The 21378-nt window shown below is 39.6% G+C and overlaps 3 protein-coding genes across 5 annotated transcripts in view; 2 read left to right on the top strand and 1 right to left on the bottom strand.

Moving 5' to 3' along the window:
* The window catches only part of LOC135482559 (protein retinal degeneration B-like), a 54995-nt gene extending 49829 nt beyond the window's left edge, over positions 1 to 5166 (top strand). For all 3 annotated transcript variants that reach the window (XM_064762689.1, XM_064762688.1, XM_064762687.1), the window contains 3 exons: positions 461 to 644; positions 812 to 940; positions 1248 to 5166. In XM_064762689.1, coding sequence (XP_064618759.1) covers positions 461 to 644; positions 812 to 940; positions 1248 to 1622 — 688 coding nt within the window. In that variant the 3' untranslated portion in view covers positions 1623 to 5166. The remainder of the gene's footprint in view (positions 1 to 460; positions 645 to 811; positions 941 to 1247) is intronic.
* Positions 5167 to 6990: 1824 nt separating this feature from the next.
* On the bottom strand, positions 6991 to 10352 carry LOC135483639 (TLC domain-containing protein 3A-like). The gene is made up of 6 exons (XM_064764621.1): positions 10261 to 10352; positions 9719 to 9997; positions 9390 to 9473; positions 8813 to 9017; positions 8197 to 8292; positions 6991 to 7945 (listed from the first exon to the last, which is right to left on the bottom strand). Exons 2-6 carry the CDS (start codon positions 9892 to 9894, stop codon positions 7667 to 7669), a joined length of 840 nt encoding a protein of 279 aa, XP_064620691.1. The 5' UTR covers positions 9895 to 9997; positions 10261 to 10352; the 3' UTR covers positions 6991 to 7666.
* A 1688-nt stretch (positions 10353 to 12040) lies between these two features.
* Positions 12041 to 21283, top strand: LOC135482556 (peptidyl-glycine alpha-amidating monooxygenase B-like). The gene is made up of 10 exons (XM_064762685.1): positions 12041 to 12307; positions 14311 to 14435; positions 14848 to 14958; positions 15446 to 15518; positions 15713 to 15849; positions 16155 to 16228; positions 16570 to 16669; positions 17070 to 17194; positions 17458 to 17573; positions 17941 to 21283. The coding sequence occupies exons 1-10, from the start codon at positions 12230 to 12232 to the stop codon at positions 18049 to 18051; spliced, it is 1050 nt and encodes a 349-aa protein (XP_064618755.1). The 5' UTR covers positions 12041 to 12229; the 3' UTR covers positions 18052 to 21283.
* Positions 21284 to 21378: the final 95 nt, after the last annotated feature.

Genomic DNA, 21378 nt, shown 5'->3' with positions numbered 1-21378 from the left:
TCTTGTATGACTCTGAAGGTTGTGGGTTCCAATCCCACTTCGGGTCAATTTTTTTTTTTTTTTAATTTTTACTTTTTTCACTTGTAAATACATTTTCTTTACTTTTTTGAATAATTTGGTGGGCGGCCATCTTGGTTTTTTTTTTCTATTTTAAAGCCTTTGCTGTATCCAGAGTGACATGAATTTTATGGTTGGTGTACAATAAGTCTCCTTTACATGATATCACATGGGCTTTCTATTTGACCTACTTTTCAAGGTCAGCCTGGCTCAGGCACTTAGATTTGACTAATAAGTGGCATATTTGTCACCATTTAAAAGTCTTTTTACTTTGGTACGTTTGCCTGATATATTGACAAAACTGAGGTTGAAAGAGATCTATCGGGTACTTTCCATGTTCATATATTTCAGCTGAGCGCCAGGCCCTTGGGCCTCTTGTTCACTCATGCTTTTATGTTTTCAGGCATTGGCAAGAACTAGGTTATCTGATAATTTATGTGACAGCTCGGCCAGATATGCAACACAAGAAGGTTGTCAGCTGGCTGGCGCAGCATAACTTCCCGCATGGAATGGTCTCCTTCATGGACGGCCTGTCGGCTGATCCTCTCAGACAGAAGGCACTCTATCTCAAGTCGCTGATTAATGACGTAAGTAAAGCATAGGTTCTGTTGAAAACAAGACTGAGGAAAGATTCTGTTGAAATCAACACTGAAGAAAGATTCTGCTGTGGACTCAAGTCAAATTCACTCAGCCATAATGCCATGCTGTATCCAGAATATCTGATTATAAGCTGTATGTTTTGTTTTTTCTTCAGGCTAAAATTGTGATTCATGCCGCCTACGGGTCGAGTAAAGACATATCTGTGTATCAGTCTCTGGGTGTGAAGGCAGAGCGCATCTTCATTGTGGGGAAGGCATCGAAAAAACAACACTCGCTTGCAACGGTAAGTAGCCCACACTGATAAGCAATGATCATCAAGATGTAGATGCAGCAAGTTTTGTTTTGATCAGTCGTGAAGAAAAATGTGCTCATCCCCCCCGATCAAGTCCTGGACAATGTCATCAGCAATTGAAGGCACAGTGCTCAGACTTACAGGGACAGCTGATGAATTTGCCATTGACTATTTTCATACCTTACTGAGTCTTTGAGAAAAAGTGAGTTGTCGTTGTCGTCTGCTCAGGTTTGGGGTTGAATATGATAATCACTGGAGCACCATGGCCACTTTTTCGCCACCTTGTCTTTTATTCCAGGTACTGGATGATGGGTATGCAGCCCACTTGAGTGCCCTTCTTGCCCACGGCGGCTCCAAGGCAGCCGTCGGCAACGCACGCATGGTGATACGGAAAGGATGCTTCGGTCTACCCGGACAGCTAAAGAGAGGCAAAAGCAGCAAAAAATATGCAAAGAGAACAACGTCACTCCCGCCTCAAGCTTCTGGGTCATCTGCCCCTGAATTCAAATGTCACCATGACTCTCTTGCGGTTGAGAGTCCAGGGATTGGGATCAGTCAGGCGGGGAATACCGTTGTAGATCAAGGGGTCCCGGACCACGGCGTGGCTATGCGTGCGCGGGGATCCTCCCCGCGACCCAAAGTTCCCGCGTTTCGATACGAATCGCAGGTATGATACAAAAGAGTCTTGTTAATCTTTTTAAGCACTTTAGTATGAAGAAACACTTTAGTATGAAAGTACACGTATGTCTGTCAGCACTTAGAGGATTTAGATTTTTTAGATTTCAAGAATCCTTTCGGATATGTTATGAGATTGTTCAACATTTGTTCAATCATCTTGTCTCGTGAAATTCAAAAATCTGAATTATCGATTATCAGTTTAGTCTACTTAGAATTGATTCTTCAATATTTCTTCAAGAAGAAAATGTGTTTTCATCCATGAAAACGAAGTTGGTTGACTTTATTTTCTGCCTCTGTATGAAATGATTATAATGTCAAGTCGGAGTTGTAATCCACCTAAGTGTAATTCTTCTGGGTGTGCGTGAAACTGGAAAATAGTTTCCTGAGAACTATTTGAGAACATAGTATATTTTCTGCAATGGTGTCTTGACTGATTCGTGTCAATGTACGTTTTTTACAACATTCTAACCAATGAGAACATATTAAGTAATACCAAAGTTTTACAAATTGTCGTGTACCAGTGTATGTAACTTTTGACAGTGATTGTAAACTCATGTAATTAGTGCAGAAAAATGTTAATTGATATATCAATATAATTAAGAATCTAATTTACCAGAGAAACATTCCTTTATTTCATATGGAAAAGGCGTTTTGTTTGTATAGGAATTTTTCATTTTCGATACTGTTAATACTTTGTGTAGTTTGTTGAATTTTCCATTGTGAATTGTGGAAATGTTTCTGTTAATATCTGTTATAAAATATTATATAACGCTAATTTAAAATAATACTCAACCAAGTATCAATCAAATTGAGTGTGTGTTCAGGAGTTTCAACACATTTGCTTGCGTTTGGATGTAGCTGCAAGGGACATTATAATCATTGTTCTTGTATGCTTTCGAAATCGAGGGATAGACTTTGAATCACAAATGGAATCGAAAGTTTTGACAATGGGTGTACCGAAAAAAATAAAGATCAATTTCATGTGGCAATATGCTGGTTAACGGGGGACTCTAAGTGACCATTTTATTTCCCAAAAAAATCTGTTTCAAGGCACAGAGATTTTTTTCTCACCCCTCATTTGCGGGCTATCTGAAGATGGCTTGGAATTGCCTGGAAACAAATTAAATGCAAATTAATTTGATGTGAAAACTGAAATGCAATAGACTATTATTTCCTCACAAGGTAAAAGGCAGGATGGTCTTATGAATGATTATGAGGTAATTGCTGTTTTGTACACATTCAGTACTGTAAAACATGCAGCAACTATAAACTTCAAAGCATTATAACTTTGCTCACATTTTAACATCTGGACTATGGTTCCTTCCAGGCTCGATTGAAAAAGCAAGATGGTGCTCCATCAGCATTGATCGATGAATGCTGCCTTCTGCCTTGTGAGGGCAGAATAGAAATTTGTTGTTTTGTCAATTGCTTAGAGAGCCTGGATTTGTGATGTACAGGTTTTTCCTCTGCCTATATCCCTGTACGTAGGGGTTTAGGTAAATATAAATGTAACACCAAATTTGTTTGTGAGATTGTTTGTGTTAAATATCATAATATCAGCCGATGTCAGATCAGGAAGGGGCAGATAGGTACTAATGTGCTTGGAACCTCTAATGCACTGACCCTTTTTGGTGGGAAAATTTCACCCATGTGGTCAGTCAGAAGCTTTTCAAGTTCTGAACTCTTCGTTGTCAACAGATATCGAGATGGCAAATAAGTTGAGGAACTTTACTCTAATGCTCAGTCTCAAACTTGATTCTAAATAATATGAAAAGTTAAATCTACAAAAATCAAAGGCGGTAACCAATGCACTAGTGGGCAAAACCACTCCCTTCCTATCTGTCTCCTTCTGTAAAATGACAAGAAGCTGATATACAATGTAGAAAATGAGTCCAAATCTGTACATACGACCTGTGTATTTTGTAAGAAGTTAAAATACGTTTTTCAGTTGTTTAAGCTTCTTTTACATTGTAATTGGCGTGGAATGGTGCAATTTTTTGGCTATAATGATTTTGAGGCCATTGCTGCAGATAGAAAAGCCTTATGTTTGTTTAAGATTCTCGTTTGTCTCTCCTTGCTGTTTAATACAGGAACAATGTGATAATTTTCTTTGATTATTTCTAAACCATTTCAATCGCAAAAGTTATATGTTAAACGAAAAAGTTGCTTCTACCCCTGTGATGACACAGGGTTCCGTTATTGTTGTTCTCGATAATATATGTTTGTTATGAATGAAATATGAGACTGGATTTTCAAAGGTGTGTTGATTCAAATTGTTACATTAGGTGATAAGCTGTGGGTAATGAAAATTTCTAAAGTCTATTGGTATTACCAAAAATATACAAGCTGCTGGTAGACCTTTGGTATTACCAATATGCTGAGTTCATTGTGCGGTCAGATGTGCTAATGTTCATCACTATTCACAAGTGGTGTTTTACATTTTGAAGAGGGGAGGGGGAATTAAGTTTGTCTTTATTACCAACTACAGTTTACCGATTGGATTCTAATTGACACCAAGAATTAAGAAAGAATCTTGATATGTACAATGTACAAGGCATCATTAAAAATGTTTGCAATTTGCAAAAGTAAGGTTGAATGGGGTAATTGTAGCCCCGGTTTATTTGTAGCCGCTGCATTGTTTGATGCGTGGGATATCAATCAGTATCACGGGCAGGGGCTACAATTAAACCGGGGCTACAAATACCCCATTCTACCTTATCTAGGGGGATACAATTTCACTCTAGTCGAGGTTCAACAACTATTCACGATATCTATTCTAATTTGAAACGGATCTTTGAATAACCAGCCTTTGAATAAATAGTGAGCCTGAGTCCATTGCACAAGATTGTTGGTAGTGAACAGTAATCAAAAATACATGTATGTTAAGTTCAATGAGCATGATGAGCGAGACTGATCTGATGGTCCCAATGAATCAACTCACTTGGTCCATCGAAAGCAGAATTTTCAAATCTTCAAATTGGCAATCAGTTTGAGTGCTTATTAAGCACTGTTTCATCAATAGCTGTGTTGTGGTTGTAGACAATTTAATTTTTAGCGAGTGATATTGGTAGTGTTTTTAACAAATTATTCTAGATTATTAATACTGTCTAACAGTAATGGCAGTTGTTGCATCTATCATACTCATTAGGTGTTCAGCCTTTCCAAACTTTTTGAAAAGTTTAAGAACTTTGACTATGAAAGATACTGACGAAAAAAGAGGGTATTGCTGCAGGTAAAAGGAAATATTAATATTGCTTAAGTTGACATTTCTGATACAAGTTTCTAATCTAAAATTGCTAGTGTGTAATTGTGCTGTGAAGTCATTAGGAAAGTGAGCGTTTTTATCGAGAATTGTCCTTAAATTTTTGGTGGTAGCCAAAAGCTTTTGTTGGGCTTTAGTGAGCTTGCCCAAGAATATCAACAATGGCATTTGACTGGTTCAAATCATACCAAAACTTTGTTCAAAGTGATATTATAAAATTATTGTTGTATGAATGTTCTAATGTATTTTTCCTTAATAAATAACTTATTGAAATATATATATAGCAGTTTTGTCTTGGTGTTTTAACAGACTTTGAAGTGATTCCCTACCTAGCCTTGGGTACAGCTGTGCAGGTTTGCCAACGTGAAAGTCACTCAACGTTTCTGTTACCAGCTTGTAAGATTGCAACTGAAAGTGATTACAGCCGAATATGGTTCAAATCTTGTGAGTGATAATGATGAATAAATTCTGAATCATTCATTGCCTCGAAGGAAAAAATGATACTCCCTCGAATTATCAATAAAAGAGCTCTGCTTGTGCAACTGGTCAGACAATGCCTGCTTCTGTTACCAGAGAGGATGTTCAAAGAACCATGTTCCAAATATAAAGGTCTCTCAGTGATAGCAGAAGAATGTGATACAAGCTCTTGTTACCTGATGCAAATCCCAAACTTGGTCTGTACTTGTCTTGATATCAAAGCTTTGTACACTACTTTTCTTAACATTTAGACCATCCAAAGCTTTGCCACCTCCATGTCTTTCATCAAGCCCATCCAAAGCTCTGTCTCCTTAATCTATTTCATCAAGCCCATTCAAAGCTTTGCCTCCTCCATGCTTTCATCAAGCCCATTCAGAGCTTTGTCTCCTCCATGTCTTTCATCAAGCCCATCCAAAGCTTTGTCTCCTCCATGTCTTTCATCAAGGCCATCCAAAGCTTTGTCTCCTCCATGTCTTTCATCAAGCCCATCCAAAGCTTTGTCTCCTCAATCTATTTCATCAAGCCCATCCAAAGCTTTGTCTCCTCCATGTCTTTCATCAGGCCCATCCAAAGCTTTGTCTCCTCCATGTCTTTCATCAGGCCCATCCAAAGCTTTGCCTCCTCCATGTCTTTCATCAGGCCCATCCAAAGCTTTGTCTCCTCCATGTCTTTCATCAAGCCCATCCAAAGCTTTGCCTCCTCCATGTCTTTCATCAAGCCCATCCAAAGCTTTGTCTCCTCAATCTATTTCATCAAGCCCATCCAAAGCTTTGTCTCCTCCATGTCTTTCATTAAGCCCATCCAAAGCTTTGTCTCCTCCATGTCTTTCATCAAGCCCATTCAAAGTTTTGTCTCCTCCATGTCTTTCATCAAGCCCATCCAAAGCTTTGTCTCCTTCAAGTCTTTCATCAAGCCCTTCCAAAGCTTTGTCTCCTCCATGTCTTTCATCAAGCCCATCCAAAGCTTTGTCTCCTCCATGTCTTTCATCAGGCCCATCCAAAGCTTTGTCTCCTCCATGTCTTTCATCAAGCCCATCCAAAGCTTTGCCTCCTCCATGTCTTTCATCAAGCCCTTCTAGAGCTTTGTCTCCTCAATCTATTTCATCAAGCCCATCCAAAGCTCTGTCTCTTCCATGGTTTCATCAAGCCCACCAAAACCTTGTCTCCTCCAAGACCTTCATCAATCCCATCCAAAGCTTTGTCTCCTCCATGTCTTTCAGCAGGCCCTTCTAGAGCTTTGTCTCCTCAATCTATTTCATCAAGCCCATCCAAAGCTTTGTCTCCCCCAAGTCTTTCATCAAGCCCTTCCAGAGCTTTGCCACCTCCATGTCTTTCATCAAGCCCATTCCAGGGGCTTCAACTTCTCCATATATTTTGTAAAGCACATTCAAGCTTTTTTACCTCAACGTGTTTACATGAAGTCCATCCAAGGCTTAAACTGCCTCTCCAATGTCGCTCATCAAAACAATCCAGGCCGGTCACCTCAATGTCTTTCATGAAGCATCTACAATGTCCCATAGAGTTGATGCCCACAGCCTACAGCTCCATCTCTTGCAAACTTAAAACTGGGTATAAAGAGAAACACAAAAACAACTGCTTGAAAATTACAAATATCTATTGTACTTCTATAATGAACAAAAAAGAGAAATACCGGGGTAGTCAATTTCATACAATGGAATCAACAACATAAATAGAAGAAAGCTAGTCTAAGTGTAAAAGAACAGCCGCAGTTACGAAAGACATTACAATAGAGCGAGAAACTTAACAAGAGTCAAAGACGCTGTGCAAAGGGTTAGGCTTGTCTGATCAGAACAAACAAGAGAAAAATGATATGAAATTAAACAAGGGCCACAGATGAATTATGTGCACGTATTAGCAAAATGAGAATTAAAATCAAAAACACTAAATTTTTGACCATTTTGGGCAGATAACCAGTCACCACATGTAACAAACATAAACATGTACTATAACTATATTCATAACATGCTAGTGAAACAAAATCTCACAACAATAACCACAGGACTTTTGATATTTGTTTATACAGACCGGTAACTTGTTGTCTCAATACTCATGCTTTTTACGAGAATCCATGTGCATAAGACATTATACATCATATCCAAGTCTTTATGTTACACTTCAATGTCCATCCATCAAAAGATCAACTGGTTAATTTCACAACAAACTCCAAATCGTGCCATATTGTGAAAATCATAATCATGATCAAATCTCGACAGCAAAGAGACGTTGCTTTGCGTACTGAATGAAGGTTTTACAAAGTTTCTTAAGATATCTTTCACCTTGCTATGTCTCTTTTCTTTTGTTAAAGCGTATTATGCGAAATATGACCTTGGTGACGCCGCGTACCATAAGTGTCCACCAATATACTTGGAACACAAACAAAAACAAACAACCCAGGTTACACTTCATCGGTATTGCAAACGGCACCTGCCATATCGGGATTGATTTATAGAGGGCGTATCGCCAGTAGAGGTACGGGAAGATGAGAACTCGAGCGAATGTGAAGGTCACGGTCATCAGAATTCCGCTCAGGAGGTAAAATGGACTTGTCTTGAGTTGCAACTGAAACAGAGAACGGTACATGAAATAATTAAATCACACAATTATATCTGCAATGTTGCACCTTTGCAAATATCACACTGTAAATCCATTTATAATCACAAGTCTAATTCAAGGCATTTTAATTAGGCTTTCTCGACTGGCTCAAACCCGTTCAAACAGCATAAAGCGGTCAGATCCAGGCAGACATTTTTTTGAGTTACTTGCTAGCATCTCCAACCCCAAAGCTACAAGTTGATAGTTACTTAACTTACCCGTGCGAGAATGTGCCTCAGTGCTATGAAAGGAACAGTGAACTCAAAGATGAAGAAAGCCCCAATGAAAAAATCTCCCAATCCTCTTCTGAAAAACTGCAGTGAAACAGAAGAAAGAGAATTATCACTGGAGTGCCATCTTTAGAATGACTGAAAATCTGTTTCAGGTCTGTTCCCAAACCTTCAAGCCGTACTGGTTCTACAGATTCTCCTCACAGGGTAATACCCAGTTGTACTCCGTCTGTCAGCAGATGATGCCCAATCTGCATCACTGTACCCTAGTACGTCTCCTTTAGTACATGAAAAACACCTCGCACTAAGCGAGTTTCACAGAATTTGTTAGGATTTTCCCCAACTTCTCTTTTTTCAAATTCTGTCATATTCAGAAAATGTTAGCAGAATATGTATGGCAACACCTCTGGACTACATTGCTGATTTCTCAAATGGCACCAGATGACATTGTTCCCGAGGGATCATGGTACCTTCCTGACATATTCCTGATTTATTTTCCAATTTTATTTCCTCAGAGGGCACGTGCTACCCATCTTGAAAGGCAGGGTGGCGCCATCTGGTTACCGTAAATGAAAAAAAACGACAAAACTACTTGAGAACTCACCATTACTATCGGATAGAGAACAGTTGGCAGTAATATATGGTGGCTGAGCATTATCTTTCGATTCCTGATGTAATTCTTGACTTTATGTGTGAGGTCCTTGTCTTTTAGATGTGGACTATTATGAATATAAGTCTGATACCCAGCCCAGGTGTCGTAGTAAAAATAGGGCAGGGCAAACATGGCGTACATGTCCGTCACCCAGTAACTGCAAGGAAAACAAACATTTTGTAAGTACTGCACATTTCTGATTCAGAACCCCACATAGGGCAAACAGAGGCCCCCATCTTTAAATCAAGCCCAGTGATGAGTCAAGGGGAATACAGTAGAACCTCTCTATCAAGGACACCCTCGGGACTGACAAGTGCTATCCTTAATAGTGAGGTGTCCTGATTAGAGAGGCAAAATTGAATGGAAACAACCAATTTGGGACCAAAACTAGTGCCCTTAATATAGAGGGTGTCCCTAATAGAGGTGTCCACTAAGAGAGGTTCCTCTGTACTTTAAATGATACCCGCCACCCAGGGTACAAGGATGCTCAACACGGGTAATTGAGAGTGCCCCCCCTTTGGTCACGTACCTGTCATTCATGATATCTTTACAATTGGTAGCTATAGCTATTCCAGCAGATGTGGCGAGAATGGCTTGAAGTGAAGAAATGCATCTGAAACAAGTTGAAGAAAGAAAGAAAACGTCATTAATGGCGAGTAACAAATCAAATGAATTGAAGGTCTGTTATCAATGGAACTATTAACATCTATTTTAGTGTTTGGCAAAGGACGCATGCATAGATCTTGAGTACAAGTAATTGTTGTCACCAGCAAGCAGCCCCACTGAGGAGTCAAAAAAATGTCTGCATGCTACAAAGTCAACTGGCTTCATCACTTCACACAGAAGAAATAGACTTACTTCTCAGCAATATCACAAATGACGCCAGCTTCCAACTTCTTGGCAAGGAATCGATAAAGGATGCGCCTGAGAATGAGGTAAGAACCGGTGAAGAATGTCAAACCAAGCAGAAAGACGGGGAACATCAAGAGACGGATATCGACGTCCTTGATGCTTTTAATGACATACTGCTTCATGGTCAAAATGCAGTGCTGATGGACGGAGACTTTAACTGGTGGTCAATAAGGCTTGTTCATCACAACTGTTGTCAAGACATCATTGTATAGTCCTGTGCAACTCCTGAAATTAGAAAACATATTAATATCCCGGCGTATCTGGAAAATGGCCTATTGTGCGAGGGAAAATATTTCTGGGCCACCCTGTATAGTGTGTTGTGTACATGGCAACATGCAGGGAGCAATAATTCCTCCTATCGTAACATATCGATGTTAAGTTTTACAATGTTCTTATCTGTACGTTATGAAAGGTATAGGTTATTGTGATATGTTGAATAGTACCTTTGGAATAATAACTGTCGATCAAAGGATAAAAAGAGAAATTACCTTGTCCGAACACCAACAAAAATTTTTTTCGGATTCGTTGTTACACCGTTTTGTCCAGTTCCACTCTTGCCTGTAGGCCATCAGAGAACGCCGAAGACAAATCTTGCTCGTGGACGAGCAGGTCATGATGGGTGATGCTTACCTGATACCAGCGGTTACTCTGGGTGGCTTGATAAATAGGACCTGAGACACTTGTATCAATTGCTTGGCTAGTTGGTATTATGTAGTGGATTAACTTCTGGGATGAGATAATGTAGAGTCTTGTTCAATTAGGACACACGTTGATTAACCGTTCGTGCGTGTTATCCTCTGTGGGGACTAGAAAACTAGGACCTAAGACCTGAGAAGACCAAACTTACGAGAAGACAACCCATATTGTAAAATCTAAGACCTGATTTGACTAAGAGACTGTGTATATAGCCCACTCGAAAACTAAGATACAACTAAAGAGCCGGCCTAAGACCCAAGCGAGGAAACGAAGATCCCCCTGGAAAAGTATGGTATGTGGTTCTATAGTGAACCATGAACCCGCGCCAGTACCTTAGAGATTAAAAAGCACTAAGGACATTTCAACTAACGGTCCACTGCGACTGGAGTGCAACAACTTAGTCTATTTAGCTTTTAAGTTTGGTTTGAACTTGTTTCAATAAAGGCCCCAATAATGCTGTATGTCGACACCATTCAGTGCGCAAGAAGCATTATCGACTAGTATTCATATGCTGATATGTTCGATACTTGGATATATGCCATTAGGAATTTTCTTAAGGCACAATATCCATACATGTATATACTTTTAAGTAGGACAGTCCTGAAAAAAATCAAAATAATGCAAGAAAATAGTTTTTTCACCGTTTTAGTTGGGATATATAGAAATATAATTCCATAGAAACAAAATTAGATTTTCACATTTTTCAAATTAAGTCTTCAACTGAAGACAAGCCTTGTTATTGAGGCATTTAAGACATGTTTCTCCCAGGACACTCTGTAAAGGTAAACCATGCAAATGCACAAAATGGTTTGTGTAATAAGCTGCTCAGGACGAATGCGGCAAAGCCCTCCGCCATATCCTTGACCGTCCTCGGCCGGTCCGGAGGTGGAGGGTTATCTTACCTTGGTTGATCCCAGGGCACCACGATCAATGTGGCCCTGGTAACCACAATTTTTCAAAAGGTGGAGATTATCTCCACCGATCTAAAAGACAAAAAAAGAACCCAGAGAAACTATTAAATTCCTAACCCCCAGGGTTGCTTGATCCCCCTTATTTTCCTTGGAATGCCCTGATCTTTCGCGCTCAAATTTCTGACGCTGATCCCTTATGCGGGGGATTCGGCACAGAATCCACGACCCGTCACATTCCCATCATGTTCCCGTCAATGGAGGGAGAGAAATAGCGTTGTTTTTAGATTGGTCATGATCGTAGCTACCTTTCGTCTTCAACGATCCTTCTCATTAGATAGGTAATAAATTCACATAAGATGCCAACATCATTACTTATTCAGCGCTAGCAACGGTTTGGCGTGCGTCACGGATCGATATCGGGTTGTTCCATTCCGCAAGGGCTATCAACTGCACCGAGGGCGCGCAATATCGATCCGATCACACAAATATAGCAGATTACCATGAACAAAGGCGCGTGCAATATTCATGACTAAATTCATGTAACAAATTATCACAGTTTATTGGGTATATCTGCCTGTACCGTGAGCTCTTAATCGTCACTGACCATCTGTGGCCCCTTTTTTCTCTTTGATTGTTCCAATCAGAGTTGTGACATATCACCGTTCACGGATTGCCGCCATTTTCCCGATCTCAAGTAAATCTGTGTTCCAGAATACAGTATGTGATTTTCACCAGCTGTTATAGCCCACCCTACTGAATTAACCCACCGATATCTAACCGAGATCGTGCTTTGGCACGTTGGACTGTCTCCTTGCTTCTTCCTGCTCTACTCGCTTCAAGTGACCATACCATGAGGTTCCTTTGCCTCTCCTTGGCCCTGTTGATGCTGGCCGTATCAGTGACATCATTTGGAATCAATGATCTCAGGGTAAGATCCTTACATTATTTTGAAACTCCCTATTGCTGTCTATGTGTATGGTCCTCATCGCTATAAATCATTGGCGACAAAGTCAATGACATTTACATTGGGTAACAGTATGATGACACCCTGACATTCTGTACGGTACCTTTTAATGTTCTCTTTAATTACTCTATAGTTTCACCGATCTAACACCATTTCTCAATCCAAGTCAGGCTACAAAATATGCCATTCAACGTTTATATTCAATTTGGATAGTAGTCAACTGGTGACGACATGTCCTATGGTCATGACGCTAGTTCGGCTTGGCCTTTTGATTCAATTTCGAAGTAATTATTCAACCAGTCTTAGAGTTAGATCGGTGAAGCCTGATATGTTACCTTATTATTTATATCGTCACATCGTTATGGCAAGAAATTAAAGTGACCTGGTGAAAAGCTGAATTGTAAAATGAAAACATTTTTATTACCGAAAATCCATTATAACATCTGATGTGAGAATGATTTTGCATTCCAATATATCATGTATAGTATCAAATTGACATTTATGCTGTAACCATGGCGGCATTCTGACATGGTTCAGCTCAATGTGTCTGTCACTTTCTATATAGCCAGGGAAACATGGCAATCAGATCTCCCATCTGACATGAGTTGGTTGTAACCATGGTAATAACGTACACTGCCAATTTTTAAAAATATCCTCACCGACATATATAATATGCTGGTAGCTGCGTATACTCTTCCACAAGGTTGATATTTTTCCGTCTTTTTTAACGTACCAAGTTCTTCTGCCAATTTAGGGACCGACACTCAGTAAGCATTCTGGCTTGTCAAAGGCTCCAGTGCCGCAACAATCTAACTGGAACATTAGCCGACATATTCCGGACGCAGTGGACCGGCCTCGTCGACGAAAATTGACCTGACTGCCCCGGGAGTCTAACATTAGCCACGATCGAGAACCATTTGCCATGCTCCACCTGTAGCCCACATTTGGGTTACCATAGGTGACACTTTTAAGGATGATGAGAAGAAGACAAGCAGACGACGGTAGATGCGTCCAATTTGTCAAGCATAAGATACATAGTGATGTTACTTATACAAACGTCATAGAGAGAAATTCTGACATTCTGCTAAATTGAATGTGACACTTGAATCAATATTGCGGGCATTACATGCTGGAAAAGGCTTGCTTTCTTCCCGTTATAGATTCGTGTATTGTGGGTATATTGTTGCAGCAGTACGCCGTGAATTTAACTGAAGTAGAAAGCAAATAAGCAATATATCTTCCCACTTTGTCAATAATGACTCGGCGGCCAACTTTGAAAGGCTAAAGTTGCTTTACTTTAGAACCGAGGCTTTTTTGAAGCAAAGTTTTTTTTCCAATCATGTCGTCATCTTTTTTGGTTTTTGGTGTTGTTTTAAAAAAATAAAATTTTCACTTATTAAATCGAACAGGTCATGAGAAAACTAAAACTCAGTCCAAATGTTGAGGACGGAGTCGCGGAATTTGCGCAAACTCTCTATTGTAAGAAACACCAATTTGCGATGGTTGTGAGTATGGCGACTAGCAATCTGCATCATTTCCACAAATGAAGTTAAGATGAGACTTAAGAATCGATTTGTTGTCGCTGAGATTACGACATGACAACCCGATGGCTCCGTAGTCTGTATAAATGGTATTTAGTCTTGTATAAGTCGATATGAAGTGTTTGCCGCTGAGAATCATCACTTGGAGCCTCAAACGATTCCCAGGCCACTATCTGGCGTCGTGGTCAATTATCTTAATGAAATGTCACATATATTCTTAGACCAGATTCCCTGATCTTAATCCTCGTAGACCATCATGGCTGCATACTGACGCAAACAATATTCTTCTTCATCACCTTTTGCTGCTGCTTCTTCTTCCGTCTTATTTTCCACCTTTCTTCTTCACCTCCTTCTTTATCGTTCGGTATTACGAGTTATCTCGGTTACCTCAAATCATTGCTTTGCATTTGCCCTTTTCCGTTCCAGGCTTCCAGATTGGAAGCGGTTCACCGCTGGACGGACAAGCGGTTCGGTCAGATCGCTGGTCTGTCCACAGACACTGATGGCGACTTGCACATCTTTCACAGAGCTATGGTAACTTGGAAAGCAGAGTAAGTTTCCGAAGTCGGCAACAGTGACAACGTTCGTCTTGCTTTACTGAGCAAATGTATTACAAGCCGGATTATAGGTGCCACATTCAAACGAAAGTTGCTACTTGTATCTGCTGCTGGCTTTAGTGCTTTCAGATAAAGTCGTTGTCTGCTGATGAGCACATGCCGCGCATGGCCCGACGCCGAGAGCGGTACTAAGGTCATTGCGATCGGCGATAAACAGATTTTAAAATGGTTTCTGGGATGGCACCAGACTGAACAGCATCATCTGACTTCGAACGCCTGCAGTTGGAAAGCCTACCGGGTGCACATCCTATAACTGTTGCGGAGTTATACAGTCATTTTGTCGCGAGAAGCTAAGGTATATATGAATTTGACTCTTTCTTTAATCACATGTAACTCCTTATTGCAGCACTTTTGGTCCCAAAGATAAATGCTACCTGAAGCGACCCATACCAAAATCTACTGTCATGAAGGTCAACCCGAAAACAGGAAAAATTTCAGAACGATGGGGAAACGGATTGTAAGTTATGTTTCGGTGTTCTAGTTCCTACTGATAATAATTGTCTTTTTTGAAAAGCCAACTGAAACATTCATTTATATTTCTATCAGATATACAAAAATTCCATCAGATACGAAGCAATGAAGAATTTCTTTTCGTGAACTTCTCATATTTTTTTAATTGGAAGACCCATTACACTCCAGCACAGAACTAAAATAGTTTGCCACGTCCTTTCGTATGTCCTGGTAATTCATCTTCAAAATGTTGCCAGTTTATTGCAGACGAGCAGATGGTTCAAGTGCATGTAACTGACAAACCATCATCTTGAGTCGATATAATATGTACAGAGTAAATTTATTGGCAAGCACTATTGATTGATTGAGATGAAGTTATTTGAACTAGGATAGTCTGACATGACATGAAGTCGTTCCTCTCATGGCTTGATATACACCAAAAAAAATGTATAGTGTATAGTGTAAGATAACAGGTAATATCTCCTTTTTGGCAGATTTTATCTACCTCATGGACTGACCATCGACCACGACGACAATTTCTGGATGACAGATGTTTGTTTGCACCAAGTACGTTTTCTGAAACCGCTGATAAACAAGAACCAGCTAGAATTAACAACCAAAAACATTGCCGGTTGCTGAGCTTTACGTTAAGTTTATGTCCGTTATATGACGGTCGGGTTAATGCAAATTCGATGCAAGGTTTACTCTATTTTGTTGTGACCTGAAGACTCGCATTAAACTAAATCCAATTTTCTTTCAAGGTGTTCAAATTTGACAAAGATCACAAAAAGATTTTGGAGCTGGGCGAGGCCAGGGTTCCTGGCACGGATGAGACTCATTTCTGTAAGCCAACGGACGTGGCTGTTGCAGGCAATGGGGTCTTCTTCGTTTCTGACGGGTAAGTGGTCAACAAACCCGAATCATTTTAAAACATAAACAAAAATAAATACCGAGCTTCATCTGTGGCTTTGATGTCTTCAGAATACACCAAGTGCCATCACCAAGAGCCACCAGGAGTCCGGTGTTAAGGACTATCATGAGAGAATGATTACCGTGGCAAAAATTGGTGTGCGCACGGATTCATTTTGTTTCAACTTCTGTCAGTCGCGGCGGCGCTGACTCAAAGTCCTTAACGGAGTATTGGTGACACCTTTAAAATGGTGCGTTCATTGCTTCTAATCCGTTTCTTTTCTCCTTTTCAAGTTATTGCAATAGCAGAATTGTTAAGTTCAATCCTGATGGAAGCTTCAACTATACATGGGGCAGAGACGCCGATGGTAAGTCATCAAATTTGATAAATGTATATATAAGCGACACAGAAAAAGAAGATACCCATTATATCCAAAAATCAATACGAAGCATCAATACGCAATGAATAATGTATAAAACGATGTAATTAAGTTACGTAGTGAAATTGCAGTGATCTGAAATAGATTACTCACCCTTGGAGCTGTGCTGCTGCAGTTGCCAGGGTTTTGTCGCAATTTGACTACTGACGTATAACTGTGGCCACATATCTACATGGTTCGATGATAATCAGTAGTGCCGGTTTGACAGGGATCTCAAACCCAATCGTAGTCCGGAGAAAGAAAATATTCTATTTCTTCCTCACATTCAGATGATACTCGACCAAAGCCAGCCGAATTCCTGATCCCTCACAGCCTTGCCCTCATTGAGGAGAGAGACCTGCTCTGTGTTGCTGACAGAGAGCACGGCAGGTAATTACCACCAAAAGTATAATGAAAAACCCATGTTCACATTTTGATATACACGCAGCTATATGAAAAAAAAACTACCACCAGAGGTCATGTGGACACAATGTTCATACTCTACGAAGCACTTCTTTCTGAAAACTTCATGAGATTTTAAAGAAATTCTTCAAAACGCCTTTCCAATGATACGGCTACTGATACCAAATCAGATTGCTTCACGAAATGGAAAGTGCCGTCGGGTGTTTTTTCCTGATACATGTAGTATGTAAGTCGGCTGTCATCAGAGAAAACGTAGAGAATTTTTCAGCATACCCTTAAAGTCCACGGCCTGCAATTAAAGCATAAGCTGACAAGAAATATATGTACAATCGATAGCTCATACCATATTACATGTATCTTCTTCCAGGATTCAATGTTTCAAAGCTGGCTTAGAAGATCCCAGCGAGACTGGAGAGTTTGTCTTCGGCATCCCCAGCCCAAATGACGGCATTGATATAGGAAAGGTTTTCGCCATTGCCTACGATTCCGAAGGTAAATTAATCTAGGATCCAAATTCGTTCATCATTTTGCAACATGAACATTCCATGTACATGTACTATATATGGCTATTTTAATCTGTATATAGGCTATTTTAATCGGCATGCGTTCTTCCGATCTTTCAACTGAAAATCAAGTTCTTATATATATGGTGATACACGTTTTGTCAGGAAGTTAGCCAATATTTCAGGCCGGTATTTGCTATGGTTAACAGTCACATATCATTTATTTTGCAATTCTTTCTTCTTCTTTATCAGCTAAACTCTTGTATGCGGTAAACGGTAGGTCACCAACGGTATATGAAGTCCAGGGATTAACTATTGATCTTGACCGGAGGCAGATCATTGATACATGGGAGCCAAGCCAGGGAAAGGTAAGAAATCTTATTTTGATATTCTCTACCGGGAGGATTTAGATGGGTTCCCTCTGTCATGAGAATATAGAATATGAGGTAAGAAAGGCAACTCAATTAGTTTTGGTTCTAGATGTAAAGAATTGTCAACCAGAAAAACGAAAGAAAATTACTGCATCTCAATCAGCTGGCTGCATAATAACACTGTGCTGTGTGCAGCTTATTTCACTTTTATCATCAAGGAAACATAATTTGGCCCCTATTGTCTTGCCTGCTTGTTGGCTTGCTAGAAAGGTATTACACGTATGGCAGTCTTCCTCGTCTTCTGCGTTCTTGATAACTCTCATTAGGTATATCGCATCTACATTTTGTATTTTTTTCTCTTCAGACTCCTTTCTATACCCCTCACGATCTCGCCACTGACAGCCGGGGTTCCGTTTACGTTGGTGAAATCGGTCCAAACGTTGTCTGGCAGTTCAGATATGGCGGCAAGAAGTAAACAATTTGGAAAGAAGCAGACGACTTCAAATCAACCGACTAAAGTATACAGCAAAGCAAACTGCTTCCAGATGAGGCCGAGGGCAGGCCATGTTTCATCGGTATAATGGGTATTAAAAGGGCGTTACAAATCGATAAGCGTTTGGATGTAGCCCAAAAAGTGTCCGAATTTCGTACTTTTTCCTAGTCCTGGTTTAAGGTTTCAGGATTGAATGTGATCTGCCCGGAGTCTGAAATATGTCACCATGCGATTTACCAAAAAATATTTTATACATGAAGAATTCACCTTCTTTAAGCTCAACATTTCAAACACATTAAAATATTTTCAGGGATTACACATTACAATGTATAAGGTGCAAACTAGTCAATTCTCGTTTAGATCATCAATGTATACTCGAGTACTGATGAAACTAATTGTTTAGATTATCGATGTAAAGCACAAATTTATGATATAAACCAGTACTTATGATCTAAACGAGTTCTTACTTGATACTTTCAAGAATACATTTTAACATACTCTAGAAACACCACCGAATACTCGAGAAACGCTTCCCTAGAAAAACCATTGGATCCGTAATATAATCAATTCACCTCCACCGTTTTTCTGAATCAGTATAGTATTGTGCATCAACCATCGGTGTCCTGAATACTTAAGAAAATATCAGTACCCAATGATACTCTGATTGTGATCGTGATGTAGACTACATGTATATGTTTGTAAACAATGTGATGTATGATATTTTTTGTAAATCAGGTGATATTCTGAAAGGTACAATGTATACTTATGTCGTCATTATTAAACAATATCCATATACATACCTGTAGCAAAGCGTAATACAAAGGTTAAGCCGCTTTCATGTTACACGTTCAACATCACATACAATACGTTTTATTCGAGCTTTGGCGATAAAGACGCTCAACTGTTCATTGAATTACGATACTAGGCAGTAACTTCAATAACATCATAATCTACGGTGAACAATAACGTGCTTTTAATCATTGGATTTATTGTCTTCATGGTCAGCTGAAAATAACGGACTGTCCCCCCAAAAAACATTTACCCCTTTCCACGTAATGTTGATGAAAAGATTGTTTAAAAAGATTATTTGACGTCAACATTTCGCTTTCTTTTGGTTGTGAGAAAACGAGTCTGAAAACCAAAATGTGATATTTGTGACTCGTTAGAAGATGGTTTTCCATTTAACATGTTCAGCTACACTCATAGGAAAAAAGTTATATATACTGTTATGGCGGTCTATACGTTTCTTGGGATGGCCTGGCAGAGCTAAAAAAATATTTCTAAAACTTTGGTCTCTCTTGAGTTAAGCCGGAGTTTGTCTCCCTCCTCGATACTAGCCATTCCAGGATCCGTGATAACCAAGTTGTGATATAAAATGTGAATTCATCAAATGTCTTGATGTCTACTTGTTGTAAGCAACATCATTGTGTGACATCTATAAAACTACATGAGGAATCATGCTGTTGTCAACAACATTCCAATGCATGTAAATACGCTTCAGAACATCCTGACATAACCAGTGATTTTCAATATACTCCGCCTCTAGGAGTAAGAGTATCAAAGGACGGCTTCAGAAGAGATGACAAGAAATGCACAAAATTGCATCCGATCCGGTACAAGCCTACACTCTGGGTGCTGTGGAATAGGCCTAGTCCCTCCCGTATATAAGCAGTATATCAATACTAGTAGGATGACGAAATCGGACCATGTCGGGAGTCTAACCACAGCCACCTTCCCTTACCCAGGAGAATGAGACAAAACAGACAACAACCAGGTAGCCATCAGGAGTTAAAATATAGGTTGTGAGTTATTGTTGAAGAATTTTCTTTATGAATTATGAATACATTAGTTGTCAGTTTCTTGTATACATGTTGATGTAAATACTCCTTTTAGAGTAGATGTTTCGCTTCTCTGCTTTCTTATGAAAATTCAGCATTTCGTCATCGAGTTCTTTTCAATGGAGGGGTGAGGTACATTTGTATGCAAGTGATATTTTTGACTAATAACAATTTGCTTTTCAGCTCGTTTCATTTAAAAAAAACGAACATGTCAATGCTAAATTTGATCTTCGCGCACTTCACAAATACTCATTATAACCTACTGAAAATATGGAATTTTCCTTCCTCTCACCTGCTTTGGTAGTGTGTCAGTTGTACCCGAATGATATCGTGAGTGCCCTGCACTATCGCCATGGTCACCACGTCTGGCTTTTCACTAGTTTTTTTAACATTCTACAATTTTCAGTAATTCGTTTGACATGTGTTGAAGAGAGCGCATAGCCAGAGGCCACTTCCGGTTCAGAACAACCAGCAATGCATGTTTTGTGATGTTTTTTGAAAATTTTATATCGGTTTTCTACAGATCTCGTAGGCATGGACATTAAAGTTAAGTCGGGTTAATTCTATTTCTGATGGCTGCCAATTTGTGGGTTTGTCAGATGTCAGTTCGTGTGTGTCTGGCTGGCTGGCTGGGGGAAGGAGTATGGCGAAAGTGGTCAAAAGGTCTACCGTTCTCATCATCAGTCATGATGTATTTCGTGGTTGTGAAATTAAACATGTACTGCATGTTGTATATAGTTACATGTATGGGCAGGGTTGTTCAAACAGGGTTAGCCTGAATAATATCACACTTGCCGTATCTACAAGGTACCTAAGGTGTGGCTACTGGCGCGATTAACACTATATATGTAACGGGCTAACAATGTAAAGAATAGCCACGCCCTCGTCTTCGATCATGGTTTGATTAGCAATAAGTCTATTGGTATCAAAATACTCTTCTCTAATCAAGATATTACAAGAGTTATCAAATCTCTTAATTCGAAACTCCATAATCTGAATTCTTACGTCTTCGCTTCATTTCAGGAAAATAAAAATACTATAATACACATGTATGATAATTTGTTTTTAAAAACTCAAATCTTCTTGAGGTCGGAAGACCACGGTCTGTACTCTAGTTGTGCACGTCGGCCAGAGTCATATAACGAGGCTAGATTCCTTGCACGTGACTGCATGCACGAGATTCACATTAGCCAACTTCCGGCAACTTTTGAGCATCATGGGTTGAGGCAGTACACGAGGCCTTATTGGCCCTGTTCGGAATGTACATCGAAAATTGTAAGAGAAAATGTCTTTCATCCTCAACTTTCCTTTCTGAAGTCTCTGTTCGATTTGTTGTCTGTTGATTAATAAAGAGGTGTTGGTGCACTTATAAAAATCTACCTGTTAATCTTATTCATTCAGATACTAGATGAAAATTAATAATCGTCGGTCAAATGTCGGTTCGTCCCCAGCAATGTCAAAGTCTCATTTG

This window comes from Lineus longissimus, chromosome 2 (assembly GCF_910592395.1).
Source record: "Lineus longissimus chromosome 2, tnLinLong1.2, whole genome shotgun sequence".
Lineage (NCBI taxonomy): Eukaryota > Metazoa > Nemertea > Pilidiophora > Heteronemertea > Lineidae > Lineus > Lineus longissimus.
Note: the sequence above shows the minus strand (reverse complement) of the source record. Positions and strands in the feature narration are given on the sequence as shown.